The sequence below is a fragment of the Polypterus senegalus genome, chromosome 16 (genome assembly GCF_016835505.1).
Source record: "Polypterus senegalus isolate Bchr_013 chromosome 16, ASM1683550v1, whole genome shotgun sequence".
In the NCBI taxonomy this organism is placed as follows: domain Eukaryota; kingdom Metazoa; phylum Chordata; class Cladistia; order Polypteriformes; family Polypteridae; genus Polypterus; species Polypterus senegalus.
In genome coordinates this window covers 50,876,071-50,897,739 of record NC_053169.1, presented here as the reverse complement: position 1 = coordinate 50,897,739, position 21,669 = coordinate 50,876,071, and the positions used below count along the sequence as shown (strand labels likewise).

At 43.2% G+C, this 21,669-nt stretch overlaps 1 protein-coding gene across 7 annotated transcripts in view; it reads right to left on the bottom strand.

The window, feature by feature from the left end:
* vit (vitrin) overlaps positions 1 to 21,669 on the bottom strand; it is a 153,905-nt gene that overhangs the window by 59,662 nt on the left and 72,574 nt on the right. For 6 of the 7 annotated variants that reach the window (XM_039739055.1, XM_039739056.1, XM_039739059.1 and 3 more), the window contains exons 5-12: positions 20,815 to 20,948; positions 17,576 to 17,653; positions 15,575 to 15,649; positions 15,146 to 15,370; positions 10,522 to 10,569; positions 6,848 to 6,883; positions 6,707 to 6,760; positions 1,816 to 1,878 (exon numbers count right to left, since the gene is read on the bottom strand). In XM_039739055.1, the coding sequence (XP_039594989.1) occupies positions 1,816 to 1,878; positions 6,707 to 6,760; positions 6,848 to 6,883; positions 10,522 to 10,569; positions 15,146 to 15,370; positions 15,575 to 15,649; positions 17,576 to 17,653; positions 20,815 to 20,948 (713 nt within the window). The remainder of the gene's footprint in view (positions 1 to 1,815; positions 1,879 to 6,706; positions 6,761 to 6,847; positions 6,884 to 10,521; positions 10,570 to 15,145; positions 15,371 to 15,574; positions 15,650 to 17,575; positions 17,654 to 20,814; positions 20,949 to 21,669) is intronic. The other variant, XM_039739057.1, reaches the window with a different exon arrangement.

Sequence of the window (21,669 nt, the reverse complement as noted above, 5' to 3'; positions counted from 1 at the left end):
TTTTAATTGTCTCAGACATGCTTAGTATGGGACATCCCTCAGCTTTGCTAGCATTAGATTTGCGCCAAATGTGGGAGAGCAGAAGTGATGCATTTGTTATGCAAATTTTAATAAATTGTGCTTGCATTGTCATTAGTATTTGAAAAAGACGCTGCTTCTCCCAAATGATGCGAAGCGTGAACAGATCAGTTAGTATGGGAATCTTTGTGACCATTTTAATATTAGAAATGCAGAATTAATTACATAAATGAATATTAATTTATCAATAAAATGCCTTACCATATATGTTCAACATGATACTTGTCCGCAGTGCATAAATGACACATTAAATTTAACAATACCTTCAATAGTTGTCTTCTTCTCTTCCCCATACTTCTTAAGCAGAAAATGGGATCCTTCAATTGCAATTTTATGATTGCTGACCTGTGTCTGTTTCCAGAAAGGTGAATGGCAGAATGGGAGCCAAAATGTTGGCTTTGTAGACATTAGTGAAGACGTTTATTTTTGAGATTTTGGTCAATTTTACAGTGCAAACATCATGCAGTCTGTCAGCAATGTAATACCAACACAAACGACCAATTGGCAGTCTTGGATTTGTTGGCTGGATGGGGATTTGGAGATTCCAAGGCAAAACCGGATTCCAGTTTCATCCTTTTTGTTTAGCTGTGGTAAGCTGACTGTGTCTAAACTCTGGGAACCTTTCTTTTGCAAAACTTTGCTTCCTGAAAAGGTTTTCGTCATTGTGATAGTCATCTTTAAATATAATTCCAGACTGACTGTATCATGTAGGATTTCGAAGAAATGTGAAATTGACTTTTATTTAGTGTGTTTAACCACTTAATGATGCTGACGCACTGCATTAGTTCAAGCTAAAAATGCATGGCTGCTGATTTTCATTTGTACTCCGCATCTGATGATTTTCATTTCAGTGTCTAACAATACACGGCCAGCACAGGTGGGTCTTCTTGTTCTAATCCTGCTTCTCTGTCACTGCAATGTCGTGGTTGAAACCTTCAAGTTCATCACTGACTACACCAACATTAGCAGAGAAGTCCAAGTGTGAATGCAGAAAATGAATCTTGAGTGACATGGTTTTGTATGGTTGAAGCAAGATGTCAACTGGCTGGACAAGCTTGGTGCTCCATTGTTTCCAATAACATCCTTGAACGCCTTTCACGCGATGTCCTCTGGCCACATGAGCAGATCTTCAAAACCGCTTGTCATTCACGGTGTGTCTGGTTTGTGGACCAGCATTCTTAATTCTTGGCCTCAGTCTGAAGTTTCAGTCCAAGTTTTGCATGAAGAGGAGGCATAAATCTCCTTGTTGAGTTGGCAAGTGGTTTATGTGCCACAGTATTCTGCTTTTGGGCAGTGTCCAGTTCTTTTTAAAGGGATGGCCGTCCCACTCACAATTGAAGCTCTTGGTATATCTGAGCACCCTTCTGAGTAGCAGTGCTACTACTTGTAGAGCACCACAGATGTTTCATGTTTTCCAAAAGTATATTCATAATATGAGAGGAAATCTCAACACATGGGAGATTGCCATTAAATGTTACATGACAGGAACATTTAAAGGTGATTTTGTTTTATGATCAGCTGACCCAAATCCATAAGATTCTCCCAGTAATGTTCAGGAAGCAAAATCTTTATTGTCCAGTGTTACAATGAGGTTCTGAATCCATGGCTGAGAATCCCCCTTCTCTAACTCTGAGCTGACCGACCCTGACCGACTACACTTTGCACAATGGCACCTCATAGTTTCACACCGCTTGCTTCCAAAATAAAACAAAAAATAACATGGAAAACAGAACTCACGAGAACTGGCAGCAGCTGCAGGAGGCCTTTTGTACACAACAGCAGGTTCTTGTCTCCGAATGCCTGCAGAGGAGAAGGAAATGAAAAGTAAACATATAAGGTCAAGGAGACATGAAAAGTGAAGTCACAGTGAGCAGCGATGCACCAACACCCAGATGAGGAACTCGCATACACACAGCACCTTCCAGGTTCAAAGTTCTCAACTCCATCAGAACAATAAAGATCAAGTCCACCCTTTAATAAAAAAAGTGATCATTTAGATATTCGTAGGGTGAGTGGGCCCCTGCTTAGTTAGGAAGTGTCGTGTAAAATTATCGAGTATTGGGACATTTCCAGCTGGAGTTAGGCCGTCAACGGAGAGTTCAAGTTTAAGGGATCACTTGTCAAGCTCCAGGGAGTTTTTCCAACTGTCATGTCACACGGTGCTGGTAGTCGGACCAGTCACTGGATTTTCTAGTGCCTTCACAATGCTGGCTCCTCTGGCCCCCCATATTATACTGATTAAACAGAGACCAGGGTGTGGATTTGTGAGATGTTCTTACGAAATGCAGAGAAGCTTTCAACTCGCCATTTCTCAAATGGCAACATTAGCAGGTATTCCATGAAGATAACAGTACGCCATTTCTCTCTGTATATTTGATTGACATTGAGACAAAGGGTGGTCTTCTTATATCACACCCCTGTGCCTGTCCATCCGTGTGGAACTGACCCTCCTTCTGTACTTCTTTGTACATTCATAAATGGTGGCAAACTGCAGACCACCAGGAAGCAGTACGCTCTTATTTAATGGCACCCTGTAATTTTAATTTTGTCACCACCAGTATCTACTGTAAGACGCTAGGACTCGCTATCACCCCTTTAACCCCAACAGGCGGACATGCTGGACACAGGTTAAAAGCAATAAGAAGTTGTTTTAATATCTTCTTTCTAATAAGTGCCCTTCAAGCTCCACCGGCACCAATAAACAGACAAATCAATACTTAATCACAACAATAATACACTCCGATCTCTCCTCCACTCCTCCCGACTCCAGCTCGCTTGCTGGGTTCACAGCAGTCCTTTAAATAAGGCCTTGACCCGGAAGTGCTAACGAATTACGTGGACGGAAGGACAGAAGCACTTCCAGGTCAGATGGAGAACTTGTATTTTCTTCAGGCTGAAAGTACTTCAGGGCTTCTGTCCTTTGTGACTTGGGAGTACTTCCAGGCTATATGGAACATAAAAATCCCCAGGTCTTCCTGCAGCGTCTCCTAGTGGCATCCATGGTACCCAGCATAGCTGTGAAGCTGAACTTCAGATCCCATGATGCCCTGCTGGAATCCGGGGCACCTCTATGGTGCAGGGAAATTTCCATCTAGCATCCTGGGGGAGGCAGTGTCCCAAAGTAGCTGCCTTCCCCCATCCTTCTGCTCTTTGGGTGTCCACCACATTACAATTAAAAATAAGCTGCATCTATCAGGAGCCAAATACTATCGGAAAAACACCAGCTCAGTAGCATTTCTTCATTCCTTTCCAAACGTGCATGTTCCACTATAAGGCCACAGAGAGGAGAAGGTAAAGCCTATCTATCCTGGCACTATCAGGCACAGGGGCATGAACCTGTCTCTGACCTGCCCCTGGCGCTCATACTTCTATATTCATTCATTAATACAGGGGGTAGTGGAAGTTGAAAAGTGAGAGCCCATTACGTATTATGGCACTCTTACAGTTAGAAGTCAGAAGCCCACTTGCTCTCTGGAGCTTAAGGGGTTTCCCTTTTAGGTCAGATGGGAAAATTAGTGCTTTGAAACTCTAAGGGCCCCATTATCACCCCCTCCAAGTTTGCAGCCAAGTGTCTCCACGTGAGGATATGTCACTGAGCAGGACGGGCTCCAATTGAGAACATTACAAATAAGATCATTCCAGCTTAAAAATAGCACAAGGTACATTGCACATCATCCTCAGATGAATGTGTTCTTTGGAAAAAGAAGAAAGAAATCAGAATTATATTTCATGCATGCACATGGGAGGCAGCTTCAGGGTGCTGGTGGGGGTTGGCACTGTGGTCTAATGCCCTTCTGTGTTCCTCCCACTCCAGAACAGACGACAACAGCCACTCCACTGCTGACATCACTTCTGTTTTCTGCCCTTTCCTGCCAAGCGACTATATGAGCTATGATCTGGCCATCTTGCTCTAATTTAATGCTGAGCTCCTGTCTATAAAGGCGTAATCTGCAACTTGTTGTACACTTTGTTTGTTTTTTAGCCTTTTCAGTTATGCAGGCGTTCCAAGATGGTGACCAAACTCTTTAATGTAGTTGTGTCTCCTCTTTTCACCCCATTTTTTTAACTCTGTAATCACGTATAGTCACATGACAAACAGAATCGCAATTGATAAGAACAAATACAAAACTAGGAGTGTGAACATCTGGCCGCATGTTGCACATGTGAGGGGTCGGTGAGGATTTTCCTTGCCCACTTCATGTCCTGTAAGGTGGTAGGACTGGTGCCTGTGCTTTTTTCAGCAGACTTGACTGTTGTTGGTTGTTCTTGCCAATCCAAACCCCGCTGTGATGGACGATTTGAGAATAGACCTGACGGTCGCTGTGTAGAACTGAACCTGCACTCCTGCAGTAGATCAGACTCCCTCTACGGTCACAGAAAGTCCATGAGCTGCTGCGTCTTTTTTTATTTAAATAATTGCTTCCATATTGGTCTTCCATTTAAAGTCACGCGAAAATGTGGATCCAAGAAATGTGGAGGTTTCCACTGCTGACATATTACTAGGAATATGGTAAGAGGAGATAACACTGCGGGACCCTCACGAAAGTTCACAAACACCTTTATGGTTTTGAGCATGCTTAAACTCCAGATTGTCCAAGGGTTGTCCTAAGGTATGGGCACGTGATGTTTCTCATGCCTGTGTATGTTTCTGTTTTGCTATCAAAACCGGGGCCCAAGCACACTACTTTGCCCTGTGATGCCGTTGAGACGACCCTGGATTGTGCTCACTGCACCAAAAGGCCAGCTGCTCATCCTTCTATCTGTATGCAGGTTCATCACCATTCCCGATGAGTCCAACGCTGCTTGTGTCATCTGCATATTTGAGGGGTGTGACAGAGGGGTCCTTAGAGTGCAGTTGTTATTATAGAATGAGAAGAGCAGTGGTAAGAGCACACATCCCTGGGGGGCACAGGCACGGACTCTACAGGAGCTAGATGTCACTGTCACTTGCCGTTTCCTATTACAGTGGAACCTCGGTTCACAAACATCTTGGAACACGTACAAATCGGTTTACAACCAAAATGTTCGCCAAACTTTTGCCTCTGTTCATGACCACACAATCGATATACGAACAAGCCAGTTTCTCTTTTGGTTTGTGTGCGCCGATGATTTCCACAGTTGTTCAGTTTGTCCCTGTGCAGCGAGCGAGCTAGAGAGCGAGCGCAACACACACACAGGCGCACAAGAGACACACACAGGCGCACGAGAGATAGACAGAGACACACACACAGGCGCGCACGAGAGAGAGACACACACACACACGAGTGAGTGAGACGGCTGGACGCATAAGGCTTGTTTATAAAGAGACAGTTGCAATGTTAGTTTTCTCTGTTGTTCAAGGTTTTCTCAGTGTTATTCAATGTTTTTACATTTAGTTTACTATTACACTGTGCATTCTATGGTATAATTAACTGTATTTGTGCTTAAAAATCTTTAGGAAAAATATATTTACATACAGTTCGTACGGTCTGGAATGGATTAATTGTATTTACATACAATCCTATGGAGGAAATTACTTTGGTTCACCACCAGAGTTTTGGAACGAATTATGGTTGTGAACCGAGGTTCCACTGTAGTTAGGAAATTCCTAATCCGCTGACAGGCACAGAAGGCTGGGTGAGGTTTGAGTGGAGGAAGTCAGGGATGATTGTGTTAAATGCTGAGCTGGAGGTCGACAGCCAGAATCCTTACGTGGGCTGTCAACAGGGGTGTTATGTGGTGGGTGACAGCCAGGGATGTTTTCAGCAAAGCACACAAGTCTAAAAGATCTTGTGCCAAAATAAACAAGAGAGAAATACTGCGCTGCATCAGATGACCTTCTGTCCGTGCACTGCATTGATAAAAGTATGATCAGCTCTCTGTTACGGAGCTACTTCACCCAGGGGTCTGGAGGGAGGGGTTTGTCTTAACTCTGCCTGGGTTGTCAGGGCATTGCAGGATGTACATATTGGCTGCATCATCCACTGATCTGCTGGCTCAGTAGGGGTGGTCCAACAAGGGGTCTCTTCAGATGGGCCAACACCGGTCTCTCAAAGGTCTTCATTACCACAGATGTCAAAGCAATGGGGCTGTAGTCATTCAGTCCTGCGAGGTGGCATTTTTATGGGAAATGGCATAATTGTTTGTTTGTTTGAAGCATAACGGGATGTCACACAGCACAAATCATCTTCTTTCGGTTGCTCCCGTTAGGGGTTGCCACAGTACATCATCTTTTTCCATATCTTGCTGTCCTCTTCATCTTGCTCCTTTACACCTATCACCTGCATGTCCCCTCTCACCACATCCATAAACCTTCTCTTAGAGCGGCCAGGGAGGAGAAAAAGAGGAAGGCCTATCTTTAGCATCCTCCTCCCAACATACCCAGCATCTCTCCTCTGCACATGTCCAAACCAGCGCAATCTCGCTGCTCTGACTTTGTCTCCCAACCGTCCAACCTGAGCCACTGCTCTAAGGAATGATTTGTTAAAAAGCTGTGTACAGGCACAGGCCGCCATTAAACCATACAGAAAGCATCGGTGGCCATGCCCCGGCCTTCCTGACACGTCCACTCTCCATCCATACAAATAACACCAACAGTAACAACAAGCATTAAAGAGTCAAGAGCATCAGGATAAAGAGACGTGATTACCTGGATTAGTGCGAGGCACATTTCTACTTGCGTAGCTGGACGAGCCCCTGAATACTTTAAAGAGAGTTTATGTTTCAGTTAGTCGTGCCGAGGAGGTTTTTACCGACACGGCATCAAGAGAACGTCGGAGACATACTGTACCTTGTGGAGGTGGCTTTCCTTGATTCTGGGCCTGCCCTGAAGATAGTGTTGAGAATGAGAAACATGTTTAAAAACCTAATTAGCTGCATTTTAGTTCAAGACGCTTTATGCAGAATTAGCTAAAAAAAACAGACAAGCAAATGTAAATTTATAGAAAAGGTTTCTTTGGATTGTTTAAAATCGGCACTATGGAGAAAAGCTGGACCCCCAAAAACGTGACTAGTTTACCGAATTGATGACTGAGGAGGGTTTCAGGGACTCCGCCCCATATGCTCCTCAAAATGCGTCACAGCGGGGAGTTTTCTTTAGTAAAAGCAGCCCCTGAATTGATCGATCGATCGATCGTTGTTGTTTAATGCTGAGCCTGAATGAACTGTGCTGTTAAAGTGCTTTTGGTGTCAAGTCTGTGTGCCCCCAGGATGTAGGAGCCCCTTCAGTCCTCACAGTCCCGATTGAAATCCCACCGCTGACTCGCTCATTGAAACATTGGATTTTATAGAGTTAGAGTTGCCCAATCTCAAAATTATTGAAACTAATCAATTGATTTGGCTGAAATTCAGGACTTGATCTAATCAAAGTTTAGTTAATTGTTATAAAAAAAATAGTTGTTTTAAATGGCTTATAATTCCATTAAACATTTAATTAAAACTGTTCAATTTAATAAATGCTAGTAGTACTTTAATGGAGGTGTCTAGATTTCTATGGTATATTTGCAGTAATTAGCGATTGAACTCGTTCTTGGAGCAACTTTACAATCATGTGAAAAAGTAAATGCACCCTATGTCAGTTATATACCAATATATAACACTAACAATCATTAAGTCCTCACCACATCCTAAAACTCAATAAATCCAACCTCAGGGGCAAACACGGAGTTTGTATTCTCTTCATTTAATCAAAAACATTTAGAAGTTATGTGAGGAAAAGTACGAGGGTAAATGAAAAAGTAAAGGCAATTTGAAAATTACGTGGTAGCTGTAACGGATAGAAGCAGACGCAGCGTAACACATTAGCAGTGGCTTGTGGGTAATTCAAACGTGTACAGTGCAGCGCTCTGCCGTTAGTCTGGCCAAGGAGCCTACGGTCAAATGAACACGGACTGCACCAGTGCTGAACGCCGCGCCATAGTCGGGTATCTTTGGGCAGAGGGAGTGAAACCTGCTGAAAGGTGTTCATTGTTGTCCAGCGTTTCTAAACCACTGCACCTTTTCCAGGAGGTACATGCCGATCGCTGCTTGAACGCCATCTTCAGGCAGCTCCTTGTGAGTTGTGACAGCTCTATTAAATCCTGGTGAAGTCAGGAGTAGTTTCCAAAATTTGGAACACTGATAAAATGCTTTCCTCTCCTGCTGCTAAGAGGAGGGCCAAATCTGCGTCATCCTGAGATTCTTGAGCGTGTTAGGACCGATTTGTTACTCTGAGACACTTGATAAAAGTCGGGTCCAGGTATAAAATGAACAAAGATCACAAGGGTCTGGTCTGGTGTGGTGTGGTGTGCTCGGCTCGCCTGTATCATTAATCCATCGAGAGGGCCGACTCGTGTACAAGTTAAGTAGGGAGTCACAGAGCAGACGCTGTTAAGTCTGCTCACGTTTCTGGTGTATGACATGAATATTCATTTTTGCTACAACACTATAAGCGTTGTTCTTTTTTGGAAGCAATAGCCGCAATTCCATTTTTCAAAGAATGAATACTCTTGGAGGTGTTATTCTTTGAGACTGAGGTGAAGGTAGCCTGACGTTCGACATTCGGACCTTGAGGCTTCATATCTCTGAAACAAAAATAGCAATGCCGTTAAAACCCACTTAATTCATTGACAAGCGCTCATTTTATCCTCAGAATGTCCCTACATTTTTGTACAAATCACAAATAGCTCTCAAAACACAACAGAAGTCCAAATTTGGTCCGATGTCATTTAAAAAGACCCCTGGGATTTTGGCAACCTGGCGCTACAGCCTCACTTTTCAAATGGTAGACATGCAGTTTAAAAGGATTAACAGGACATTTTAAAGGTCTTTGATTAAATAAAAAATTGAGTTGTAAAATGCACATTAGGCATTGGCATTCCAAAAAAAAAATCCACTTTGATGTCTGTTTTAGTTTTCACACAGTTGATTTTACACTGGTGCAAGTTATAGATGTTATTTTAAAAACGATATTTAAAACGTAAAGACTGTCACAAAATTTTCTACATTAGTGCCAAGTTTATAATAATTCTTTACATTTACATAGCTCTTTTCTTACTACTCAAAATGCTTTACATAATGAGTGGGGAGCCACTTCAGCCACCAGTAATGTGCAGCATTCACCTCGATGATGCGACAGCAGCCATTTTGTGCCAAGACACTCAACACACATTACCTGCTGTAGGTGAGAGAGAGAGAGAGAGAGCCAATTGGAGACATGGGGTGATTAGGGGGCCAGGATGACCAGGTTGTTGGGGCAATTTAGCCTGGACATTGGGATACTCCTTACAGAGAGTCAGGACCTCAGAGAGAGAGATACTTTATTAAGCCCCAAGGGGACATTCACATACTCCAGCAGCAGCATACTGATACAAACAATATTAATTAATGAGTGATAACAATGCAGTACAAGTTAAAAAATCCAAGGTGGAGAGTGTGAGGCAGGTATATCAGACAATAACTTTGTATAATGTTAACGTTTACCCCCCTGGGTGGAATTGAAGAGTCGCAGAGTGTGGGGGAGGAACGATCTCCTCAGTCTGTCAGTGGAGCAGGATGGTGACAGCAGTCTGTCGTTAAAGCTGCTCCTCCGTCTGGAGATGATCCTGTTCAGTGGATTCTCCATGATTGACAGGAGCCTGCTCAGCACCCGTCGCTCTGCCACGGATGTCAAACTGTCCAGCACCGTGCCTACAACAGAGCCTGCCTTCCTCACCAGTTTGTCCAGGCGTGAGGCGTCCGTCCCTCTTCTTTATGTTGCCTCCCCAGCACACCATCACGTAGAAGAGGGCGCTCTTCGCATTCGAAGGATGGCACCGTTTTTACAGCACAGTGTCCCCATCACTGCACAGGGGCTTTAGGCTCCACATTCAGACCACCAGGTAAACCACCCTGCTGACTTCAATAACGGCTTCTTCCAGCAGCTACCCAAGCTTTCCCCATCCAAGTGGTGGCCGGGCCTGAACAGGCTTAGCTTCAGGCGAATAACATCTTCTGAAGTGCTGTTGCTATGGCTGCTGTGTATTTTGGACTGATTTTTGGACTTTTATTATGTTTTGAGAGCTATTTTTGATTTTTATAAACAATAGGGACGTTTCTTTAAAAAAAAAAAAAAATTGTGAAAAAATGTGAATTTTTTTTCCATAGTCCACTTTAATGACATTGTTATTTTTGTTATGGCCCGACAGTCCGAATGTCAAACGTCAAGCTAGCTTTACCTCCCTTTCATCGAGGGGCACAGTGATGAACTGATTCTTAGCATTTTACATTCTTTAAGGATTTCTCATAAAGCAAATTGAAGACACAGATGATTCAAATAAAAGTTTGGAGAAATATCCTGATGTACACATAAAGAAAAACAGACAGATTGACGCAATGTCGTGTCTGACAAAGTGACAAACAAACATCCCAACACCAGGAGGCGCCCAAGACCCTCAGTATCAGAGTGGTTCCCAACACCTTGGACGAGGCTGGCGCAGGTGCACTTACTTGAGCTCGCTGCTGCGAGTAGAGAGGCAAAGAGCTGCTGATTGCTCCCTGAAGCAAAAATACAAAGGAAATAATTCCTTGGTTATCTACAGCCTACAATGACCAATTCTGGGGGGCTGGGATTAAAGAGGAAAAAATATATTTTATAGGAAGAGCAGTAGGAAGAAAGTTAACGACACAATAGAAATGTCAGTTTGAGCTGAATAAATCTCTTTGTTTCTCTGAATTGCCTCTTGTGCCAATGTTCTTTTTCCGCAGCTGGTGAAGGTTGGCAAACCGTGAGCTCCATTTCTACCATCACTCACTCTACCATACCAGTCATTAAATTTATTTTCACTAATGCAAGGTATTTCCTGACAATGAGACGCTACAATAGCACAAGTGAAATGCATTCTGGTAACGCTTCAGTGGGGTCTGTTAAATTTCATCTATTATACTGCTGCAGTATATAACGAGACCTTAAAGGCTTCTTTAGGTCTTAACACTTACAAAGCCTCAGTAAGAGTGGAGGCCTTGATAAAGGAAGGTCATCGAGGGAGCCGTGCCAGGACGTGGTTACAGAAGAACCCTGCAGAAGCTACACTGACAATGGCCTCCAAGCAATCATTAAAAGGACATACTGGGTGGGCTTGGGAGCTCGACAGGACAGGACAGGGCAGTGGGTGACTGCCTGCTAAAGACAGAGCGTCCACCTGTACTCTGGGTGGCAGCATCCCTTTTGGCGTGACCCAGTATGAATCACCGCAGGGCTGCCCTGTCGGGTTCTGGTGGGGCATGCCTGGAGTTGTCTGTCAGGACCATTGTGCTCTCAGGCCTGGCTATAAAAGAGAGCCTGCCACTCGAATGTTTTCAAGCTCCGACTCCCCAGGACAACTGGAAGGTGGGCAGGAGAGCATAGCCCACCCAAGACATAGTATAAGAAAAAGCAATTTTTTGTGCTGCGCAATTGGAAAAGGAAGCTCGTAAAAGGTTCACAGTTTGCCTCTTATTGACCAAACACTGTGTCGCCAGTAGTTGTGTCTGAGGGGTTGGTGCTCCCTGGTGCCCCCTACTGGCCACAGGCTAGACACATATTCCACACCTTGGAAGTTTGGACTTTTTTTGTTATACAACTTACGGTGTATTACAGTGGATTTAATTTGGCTTTTGGGTGGCACGGTGGCACAGTGGGTAGCGCTGCTGCCTCGCAGTTAGGAGACCCGGGTTCACTTCTGTGGAGTTTGAATGTTCTCCCCGTGTCTGCGTGGGTTTCCTCCGGGTACTCCAGTTTCCTCCCACAGTCGAAAGACATGCAGGTTGGGTGCATTGGCGATTCTAAATTGTCCTTAGTGTGTGTGTGTGTGTGTGTGTGTGTGTGTGCGTGCATGCCCTGTGGTGGGCTGGTGCCCTGCCATAGCAGGTTGGATGATGGATGGATGAATGAATTTGGCTTTTTTGACACCAAGCAATGCAAAAAGACAAAGATCACTTAATGTCAAAGTTAAAACAGATCTCTACAATGTAGTCTAGATTAATTACAAATATAAAACCCAAAATAATTGTCGCTTAAGTATTCACACCCTTTAATATGACACCCCTAAATCGTCACTGGAGCAGCCAACTCATTTTAGAAGTCACAGAATGAAGGTCGTACCTGTCTGGGTTTTCAGTTGATTGCTAGTGTGAACGCTGGAGGGGATGACGTGGTGACTATGGTGAGTATGGTGGCCTAACGTACACAATGAAGACAAGAGGACACTCCAAGGAAGTCCATGAAAAGCTGATTGAAAAGCACAAGTCACAAGTTCAAATATCTAATTACATCAATCACAAAGAAATGGAAAGAGTCTGGGAGTGCTGGAAATCTGCCGGGAGCAGGCCGTCCACAAAGACGGAGCGATTGTCATGTGTAAGTGAGGAAGGGAGAAAACCAAATGAGTGACAATGAGAACTCTGATGGAGTGATAAGCTACAGCGGCTGAGATTGGACAGACTGTGCAGACAACAACTGCCTTAGCAGTCACAGTTTTATGGGAGAGGGACAAAGCTTCAAAATGCAGAGGACATCTTCCTAGAGACTGGCAGGAGGCATGTGAGAGACTATGAAGTTGCGGAAAGAAGGTTCTACGGCCTAATGAGGTGGAAATTGTAGTTTATGGCCACCAGATTAAATGCCATGTTTGATGTAAGCCCAACATTATCATGAAGTATGGTATGTGGCAGCATCAAATTGTGTGGATGATTCTCTGCAGCAGGCCCTGAATGGCTTGTGAGGGTAAAATAAATGCAGCAAAATATGGGGAAATCTGCAAGAAACCTAACAACTACAAGCATAAAGCCAAAGCCATGTGGAAATGTCTTAAAAACAACAACGTGAATGTCCTGGAGTGGCCAAGTCAGAGTCCAGATCTCCGGAGAATTTGTGGGTGGATTTGACAAAGACCCTTCACTCACAATCAACAGTCAACCTGACAGACCACCCAGCATAGACGGAGAGGCCTGAGCACACGGACTCAAGGTTGTCAGGGCTGCCATCTACCAAATTTCGATTTAAAGGGGTGAGTACTTATTGGATCAATAATTTTATTATTGGATTTGTGTTTTATATTTGTAATTAATTGCAGAGATGTGTTTTTACTTTGATTAACAGAAAAATGCCTCTCTAATGTCAGTGTCCAAAATGTCAAATTCAATCCACTGCGATTCAATGTTGTATAACAAATAAAATGTGTGAACTTCCAGGAGGTGAATCTTTTTTACTGGGACTGTATGTCTGTAATGCGGCCTACTAAAAGATCTTCAATTTAGACTGGTCTGAGGTGACTTAAACAAGACATGAGACATCGCTCAGCATTGCAAACTTCAGTATAATTATTGGCTAATGAGAACAAATGTAGCTCTCGTATTCACCAGTAATGTCACCAGCTCTTTACAGGCCACACTGCACAGGCGTGAAGAAGGACTTGACTGATGCTTTGTAAACATTAATAAGGCCAGAACAAGCCTTTGTTACAAAGCAGTGTATGATTAACAAGTGCACTACAGGCAGTTCATCACCTAAAGGGCCGTCCACACTCTATACTAGGCTTCTCCATTTTTTAGTCTCGCATCCTCATTTGTACAATTCATTAGTCTCTCATTCATGCAAGGTACTGCATGGTGAGCACACACTTCTGCAGATGTTCTGAAGAGTTGTTGCACGTGTCCAACAAATGGCTCTTATCTACACAAGTTACTTCTCGTCATGGAGTGGATTACCATCTCAGGCGTCACATAACTTATTATCTTGTGCCCAGGAATCACTACTTTGCTGTTCAGAAGACTTCATAAGTCATAAGTTATTAAAAAACATCTCAGCTCAAGTGCTATCATTATCCTGACCCTATAAACTTTCTTTTAGGTATCTGCACCGGCAATCAGAAGGTTGCTGGTTCAAATCCCGTAAATGCCAGAGGTGACTCTACTCCGTTGAGCCCTTGAGCCAGGCTGTAAACCTGCAATTGTTTCATCCTTGGTATGACGTTAACCTGCATCCAGACCTGCAGGCAGGTCCTCCAACTCACAGGGTTGGTGGTAGGACTGGCACTCCAGCCACCGTATAAAACCTCACACAGTTCCAGTGTGGTGCTGAGGTGTCACCCACTGCACTCGGGTCCCAATACAGGTGGTTCATCGTGTGGTGGGTGCGACATTGTGCTATCATTGCATGCTCCCAACCTGTCTCATCTCTCTGGTTCTTCATGTTGCTATCTTCTTCTTGCTCATTACTCCACATCGAGGCAAGCACACATTGTGTGGCATCCTTGCTTTGTTTCTTACCCCTACATTTGTTCATTATTTTCTCCTCACACCTTTTTGTCATTTGCTCTGTTAACTTATTAATTTTCCCAAAATGCATCATGGTTATGGCATAAAACTCTCTTTCCAGTTCACACCTTTAATCATTCCTACCAGATGAAATGCTATGAAGATCCATTTGCTCTTTCCTAATTTTTTTCTGTTATTCCAAATTTGGTTCAATTTTGAATCTCCCCATGGGATTAATAAACTTTATATAATCAAATTTTTGACAAAAACAAGCTTGCCAGTCCTATCAACCAAATTTCTCCAAAATAACATCAAGTTGGGTTATGAAGGTTGCTAAAGTGCTACTCTCCACCACCACACTATTTCCTAACTAACCCTGTGTGTCTTTGTTTCTCTTTGTGAAGAGAGCACATCTGGTCTTCAAACAAAATCTAATATTTGATAAAAACACATTTTCTTTATTTATGTCATTTCTTAAATGTGCTACAATTTCTACACAGTGTTACGATTTTGAATTATACAATGTACAACAGTTAAAATTTGATACAAGTAATAACTTCCTGGAAGGGGGCACTTACTTTTTCACACCATGCCATTTGATGTTACATTCATTTGTTTATTTCTTCATAACACTGACTAGATTGTCTTACTAGTGTAACTTACATTTTACTTCAGCATCACCCTTATGTTATGTATGGTGGGTAATAAATGGTGGCCATAACAACAACAAAGAATTGAGTTATTAATCTGCGTAAAGACATTTCAGCGTCACAACTGCATCACTTTAACCTCGCAGGTTTCAGTGCCCGCCATTTCATATTCCTTAATGATGACTTACCTGCTTCTCTGATTTTATGTGCGACAACCCGAGGTTTGGCTGTGCCTGTAGATGTTGCTACAGAGGTGGTTGGTGGAGGAGGAGGAGGAAGAGTCGTTGCAGGAGTTGTTGGTTTGGTGGTGGTGCTGGTGGTGCTGGTGGTCACTTCAGATGTTGTTGGCTCCGGTGTTGTGGTTGTCTGCACAATTATTGCCACTGACGTAGCCCTGACTTCTTTTTGCACTGCTACAACAACAAAGAGAGAGCAACGGATTGAAGAAGTCCGGATAAACAGATACCCATTTTTTTTTTTCTTTACACAGAAACCATTTCATGTAAATTAACTCTAGACAAAATGCACATTTATAGACACACAAAAGTTAGTGACAACATAGATGGCTAACAACACTACTCATTCCGGGTGTGTGCAACCACTTAAAGTATTATTACCTTGTTCTGAGCTTTTGTCCAAAGTGGTCCCAGAATGCTTTGTGTTCTTTGTTTCCTGTTCTGTTTTTTTGGGATCTGCATAAAAAAAACATAGGGATAGCTTATTACAAACAACTCAACGCTACTCTTCACTCGAAGTTAAAGTTATTAAATTTGCCTAATATTAAAATATCACTAAAATATCACTGAAGATCAAAATCAAGTAGTAACTCCTAACTGGCTATTCTGTTCATGCAATTTGCCCATTTCTTTTTAACCTGGAAAATATATTGCTCAAAACAATTAAAGGAAAACTTATTAATCCGAGTACAGCATCAAGTCAATGAAACTTCTGGGCTGTTGATCTGGTCAGTTAAGTCGCAGAGGAGGTTGTTCATCAGTTTCAGCTGCTTTGGTGTTAATGGAATTAACAACAGGGGCACTAGAGGGGCAACAATGAGACGACCCCCAAAACAGGAATGGTTTAACAGGTGAAGGCCACTGACATTTTTCCCGTCCTCATCTGTTTTTTCACTAGTTTTGCATTTGGCTATGGTCAGTATCACTATCACTGGTAGCATGAGGCAATAGCTGGACCCAGCAGAGGTTGCACAGGTAGTCCAACTTCTCCAGGATGGCACATCAATACGTGTCATTGCCATAAGGTTTGCTTTTTCTCCCAGCACCATCTCAAGGGCATGGAGGAGATTCCAGGAGACAGGCAGTTACTCTAGAAGAGCTGGACAGGGCCTCTTGTAGAAGGCCCTTAACCCATCAGCAGGACGAGTATCTGCTCCTTTGGGCAAGGAGAAACAGGATGAGCACTGCCAGAGCCTACAAAATGAGCTCCAGCAGGCCACCGGTGTGAAGGTCTCTGACCAAACAATCAGAAACAGACTTCATGAGGGTGGCCTGAGGGCCCAACGTCCTCTAGTGTGCCATGTGTTCACTGCCCGACACCGTGGAGCTCGATTGGCATTTGCCACAGAACACCAGAATTGGCAGGTCCACCACTGGCGTCCTGTGCTTTTCACAGATGAGAGCAGGTTCATCCAGAGCATATGTGACAGAAGTGAAATGGTGTGGAGAAGCTGTGGAGAACATTATGCTGCCTGTAACATCATTCAGCGTGGCCAGTTTGGTGCTGGGTCAGTGATGGTCTGGGGAGGCATACACATGGAGGGACGCACAGACATCTACAGGCTAGACAACGGCACCTTGACTGCCATTAGTTATCTGGATGAAATCCTTAGACCTATTGTCAGACCCTATGCTGGTGCAGTGGGTCCTGGGTTCCTCATGTGTCGAGAGTATACATTGATACCATTGACTGGCCTCCATGCTCGTCTGACCTCAATCCAACAGAACACCTCTGGGATATTATGTTTCAGTCCGTCCAATGCCAGCAGGTTGCACCACAGACTGTCCAGGAGCTCAGTGATGCCCTGGTCCAGATCTGGGAGGAGATCCCTCTGGACACCATCCATCGTCTCATTAGAAGCATGCAAACCCTAACCTGATGTTGTCAGGCATGCATACAAGCACATGGGGGCCATACAAATTACTGAGTACGATTTGGAGTTGCAGCAATGAAATTTCCACTTTGATTTTCCGGGTGTGTCTGAATTCAGCCCTCTTTAGGTTGATAATTTTCATTTCCATCAAACGATGTGGCATCCCTTCGCTCCTAACACATTACCCAGTCCATATCAGTAGTGATTTTTTTCCCCCATTGACATCTGATGTGTTTTCAAAGTGTTCCTTTCATTTTTTTGAGCAGTTTATAAAAAGGTAAGTAGGAAAAACATTTTACAAAACCACAGACCACTCCAAAGTGACGTTTTTGTAGCAGGTCACATTGCAGAGGTGAATAAACACTTCACTGATGCTTTGTAAGTGTTATGAAGTTAAGAATAAATGAGAAGTTGATGCAATTTTAAAGTCCCTAAACTAAAGTGTTACCAAAAACAGAAAACTTTTACAAAACATGCATTTTAGAATAACAGGCATATTTTTCCATACCAGTTTTCCCAGTCGAGGTTCTTGTAGAGACAAACTCGAGGACTGACGGATAGGTCACACCCTTCTTAGCCTTCCCCTCTGAGAAAGACAAAGATGAACAGCAGAACCAGTGAGCAGAGCATGGTGGTGGCGGTGGAGCGACTGAAGATGTTGTTGTCACCAACATGCCCCAGCATTCAGTCATTACACTGTAACCTACAGCAGCACACTTTACATCAAGTGTGCCCGCCACTCTATAAAACCCCATTCATGGCAGTAAGATTGCATTGTGCGACTCCAACTAGCCACTCTGCCAGTCGAGGTACACCTTAGTTTTGGGGCTGCGTTGCAGAGACATACAAATAAGAAAAACACAACGACTCTGTTATAGCATCCCATGACTAATACCACTAATGCCAGCCACCATTTTCTCCATTTTTGCAATTGTTTTCTTTTACCCACAACACATAAGCAGGAGCTGAGCCAGCAGTGACATGGCATGCCAGTCAAATGCAGGACACATCCAAACCCACAAATGCCCCACTTCACATTGCCAATCAACCTGCGCTGCATATCGGAGACACACAAACTGGGTACCTGGGGGTAGAAAGAGGTCCAGAAAACAGCAGCCGTGGCCAGTTTGGGGGGCAAATGCAGGCTAAAAATTATTGGAGTATACAGCACCTTCATAAAGTATTCTGACCCTTTCATTTTGTTATGTGGCAGTGCTGTTGTGCTAAGATCTCTTAAATTGATTTTTTTTCCAGTGTCGAGCAGTAATCAACACCATAGATTGAAAACAGGATTTGAGGAGTTTTTACAAATGTATTAAAAATACAAAACTGAAATCTTATGTTGGCCCTTTGCTGTGGCAGCTGAAAATCTATTAACCACTGTCGAGATGTTTCTACACCTTGCTTGGAGTCGACTTGTGGTCCATTCAATTGATTAGAAACGACACACACACACACTGCCTATGGAAGGCCCAACAGCTGACAATGTGCATCAGAGCAACACCAAGCCATGACAGAGAGAGGTTGGCAGCATACACTGATAGAGCAGATTGCGCCACCCACCACTTGACAAACCACCTCAGGATCCCAAATTAGGACCCGAGTGCAGCCATGCAACATCTTAACACCACACAAGTGTGAATGGAGTGGAGCAGTGTTGCTTTTTTTTTTGTTAACAGTGGCTGGAGTGCCAATCTTGCCATCCTACAAGTTGGAGGTCCTGCTTGTAGGGCTGGTTGCAGGTTAACGTCATAGCCAGGAAGGAGCCATGGAAGGTTAAGGGGCCTTTGTCCAAGGGTCCAAAGGAGTGGAATCAATTTATGGGATTTGAACTGGCAACCTTCCAAATTCCATTGTAGATCCCGAGCCTCAGAGCCACCACTCCACCTCACAAGCCATGAGATTGAAGGAATTGCCTACAGAGCTTAGGGACAGGATTGGGGTGAAGCAGAGATCTGGGAAAGCTTACCAAAAAGTTTCTGCTGAATTAATGGTTCCCGAGAGCACAGTGACCTTCATAATTCTTAAATGGAAGTTTTAAACAACCACAACTCTTCCTAGAGCTGCCTGCCTGAGTGAACTGGGAAATAAGGGGAGAAGGGCTTCAGTAAGAAAGGTAACCAAGTATCTGATGTTCAGTCTGGCTAAGTTCCCGAGAAACATCCAAAAAAAAAACCCAAACAATTGTTACTGCAATACTCCACTAATTTGGGCTTTACAGTCAGATGGCATTTACTGTAAAAGTCCACTTAAGGTTTATAAAAATGCACCTAAAGAACTCTCTGATTGTGAGAAACAAGATTCTCTGGTCTAATGAAACTAGCATTGAACTGTTTAGTGACAATTTTGAGCATCCAATCTGGAGGAAATGAGGCACCCCTCATCTTCTGCACAATACCATTCAAATGGCAGCATTGTACTGTGGCATTGTTTCTCAGTAGCAGGCATTGAAAGACTCAATAGGCATGAGGGATAGTTCAACAAAGAAAAGTACTGACATATCCTTAATGAAAACCTGCTTTAGCAGGGCACCGGACCTTCAACTGGGCTGAATGTTCACTTACTAACAGGACAACGACCCTGGGCAAAAAACAAAGACAACACAGTAGGCGGCTTATGAACAACTCTGTGAATGTTTCTGAAAGGCCGCAGGGGACTGTGGCTTATCCTCAGCCTTTATAGGGTGGAGGGCAAACAAAACACACAGAACTTATAAAAAAAAAAACAAACATATTTAATTACCAAAATTATTAAAACAAATAAAGGAATGAAAAATGAAGAAAACCTGGAAAGACGTTTGAGCCCCAGTCTGGGGAGGAACACTGGCTGAAATACAACACAAAAGAAGCTTCATCCAAGTGCTCAGTCAACGGTCTGAATTCTTGTATCAGTGTTTTACTTTTCATAAATTCTTACGATCCTGTTTTTGCTTTGTAATTATGGGGTATTGATTTTTGCTTGATGATGAAAAAAATTAATTTAAATAGTTTTAATACAAAGCTGATATATTGAAAAATGTGTACAAAGTGAAAGGGTCTGCATACTTTGTGAAGGCACTCTAAGGTCACCATTGTCACGTACACAGAATGTAGCGAGTGTCACCTCAGCAGAAGAAACAGGCAGGCAATGAGCAAACCCAGATCCCTTGGCTCTGTTAGACAATGGCACGATTGTATCACCAACATCTTAATCCTCCAGTCCATGAATCTGATGAACCTGCATCTTCGTTGCAAAGACACATAAGATCACAAGCTATTTCAGAAGAACAGAGAAAGAGGTAGCCACTAACCTTGAACTGGATGCCAGTCTGTTGTACAACACATTCTGTAGCCAACCTGGCATGCAAATCTTTAAGATTTGGGTGGATTCCAGCGTACGCAGAGAAGAATAATGAGGACATGAGGAGAATGAACAGACTAAATACAGGCAGTAATGACGCCAAGAGCTACATGTCCTAACCATCTTCAGCGTCAACAGCCATCAAACTGCGGCCATTTTGACAACAGGAAGACAATGTGACCTCGCCAAGTCAATCACAAGAAGCCATCCCCATGTTGTGCCTCCAGGCAGCACAAAAGCGCTGGCACTTAGACAGCAAAGGGGGGCAGTAGAGGCATGTCAGACTGGTCGCCTTTTGGCCTCTGATCCTGGGACAGAGTGCATTACATTAGGTGTGTTTGCTCCTCTGTGCTTTTCAACTCTGGCATCCTTCAAAGAAAAGCTTGGCTGATAGCCATTAAGACTTACCTGCTACTATGAACGACTCGCGCCATTTGGGTAGAGACAAGGATCGGACCCCGTTGGAGAAACTGCCCCTGTAGGCGGCCTGGCCTGCCACCTTCCTCACGAGGATCTTCCCTCCGGCATTAGATATGATTCCACTGCAAAATAAATACATAATAAAAATAGTAATTAAAGCCAAACTGTACTGCTGTGGAAATCTAAAAATGCAAAATGTGAAAAGTAATGCCTGAAAAATTCAACTAAAATTAATACATTTAAGTAAACATTAAAGAGGTAAAATTTAAAAAAAATCATGAATTAAAAACTAAAGAGTACATTTGTGGAACATCTAAAATATGTAAAATGCAAAAAATTAAGTAAAATTCAACTAAAATTACTAAATGCATTATATATGTAAAAAAAAAAAAAAAATTTAAAAATACTACTGCGTGCCCTTGTGTAAAACGCGCACCCTAATTTTTACTAAGAAAATCGCGAAAATCATTTTGCCCCGTGTAAGAAGTGCGTTGTGATTGTATAGGAAGTGTTTAGAGAGAGAGACACAGAGAGAGACAGAGGGACAGAGAGAGCGCGTGTGAGAGAGAGAGAGACAGAGAGACAGAGGGACAGAGGGAGCGCGTGCGAGAGAGAGAGAGAGAGAGTGCGGGAGCACGCGAGCACAAGCAGTAGAAGTAAACATTACATTACACCTGATTTTCTAATGATAATTTCTGGGAAAAAATGTGCGTGTTGTACACACGTAAATACGGTATTAATTAAAACCAAAAGGGTACTGCTATGGAACATCTAAATTTATAAAATGTAAAAAAAGTATGTTAAAAATGCTACTAAAATTAGTTTTTTAAATATTTTAAAAAA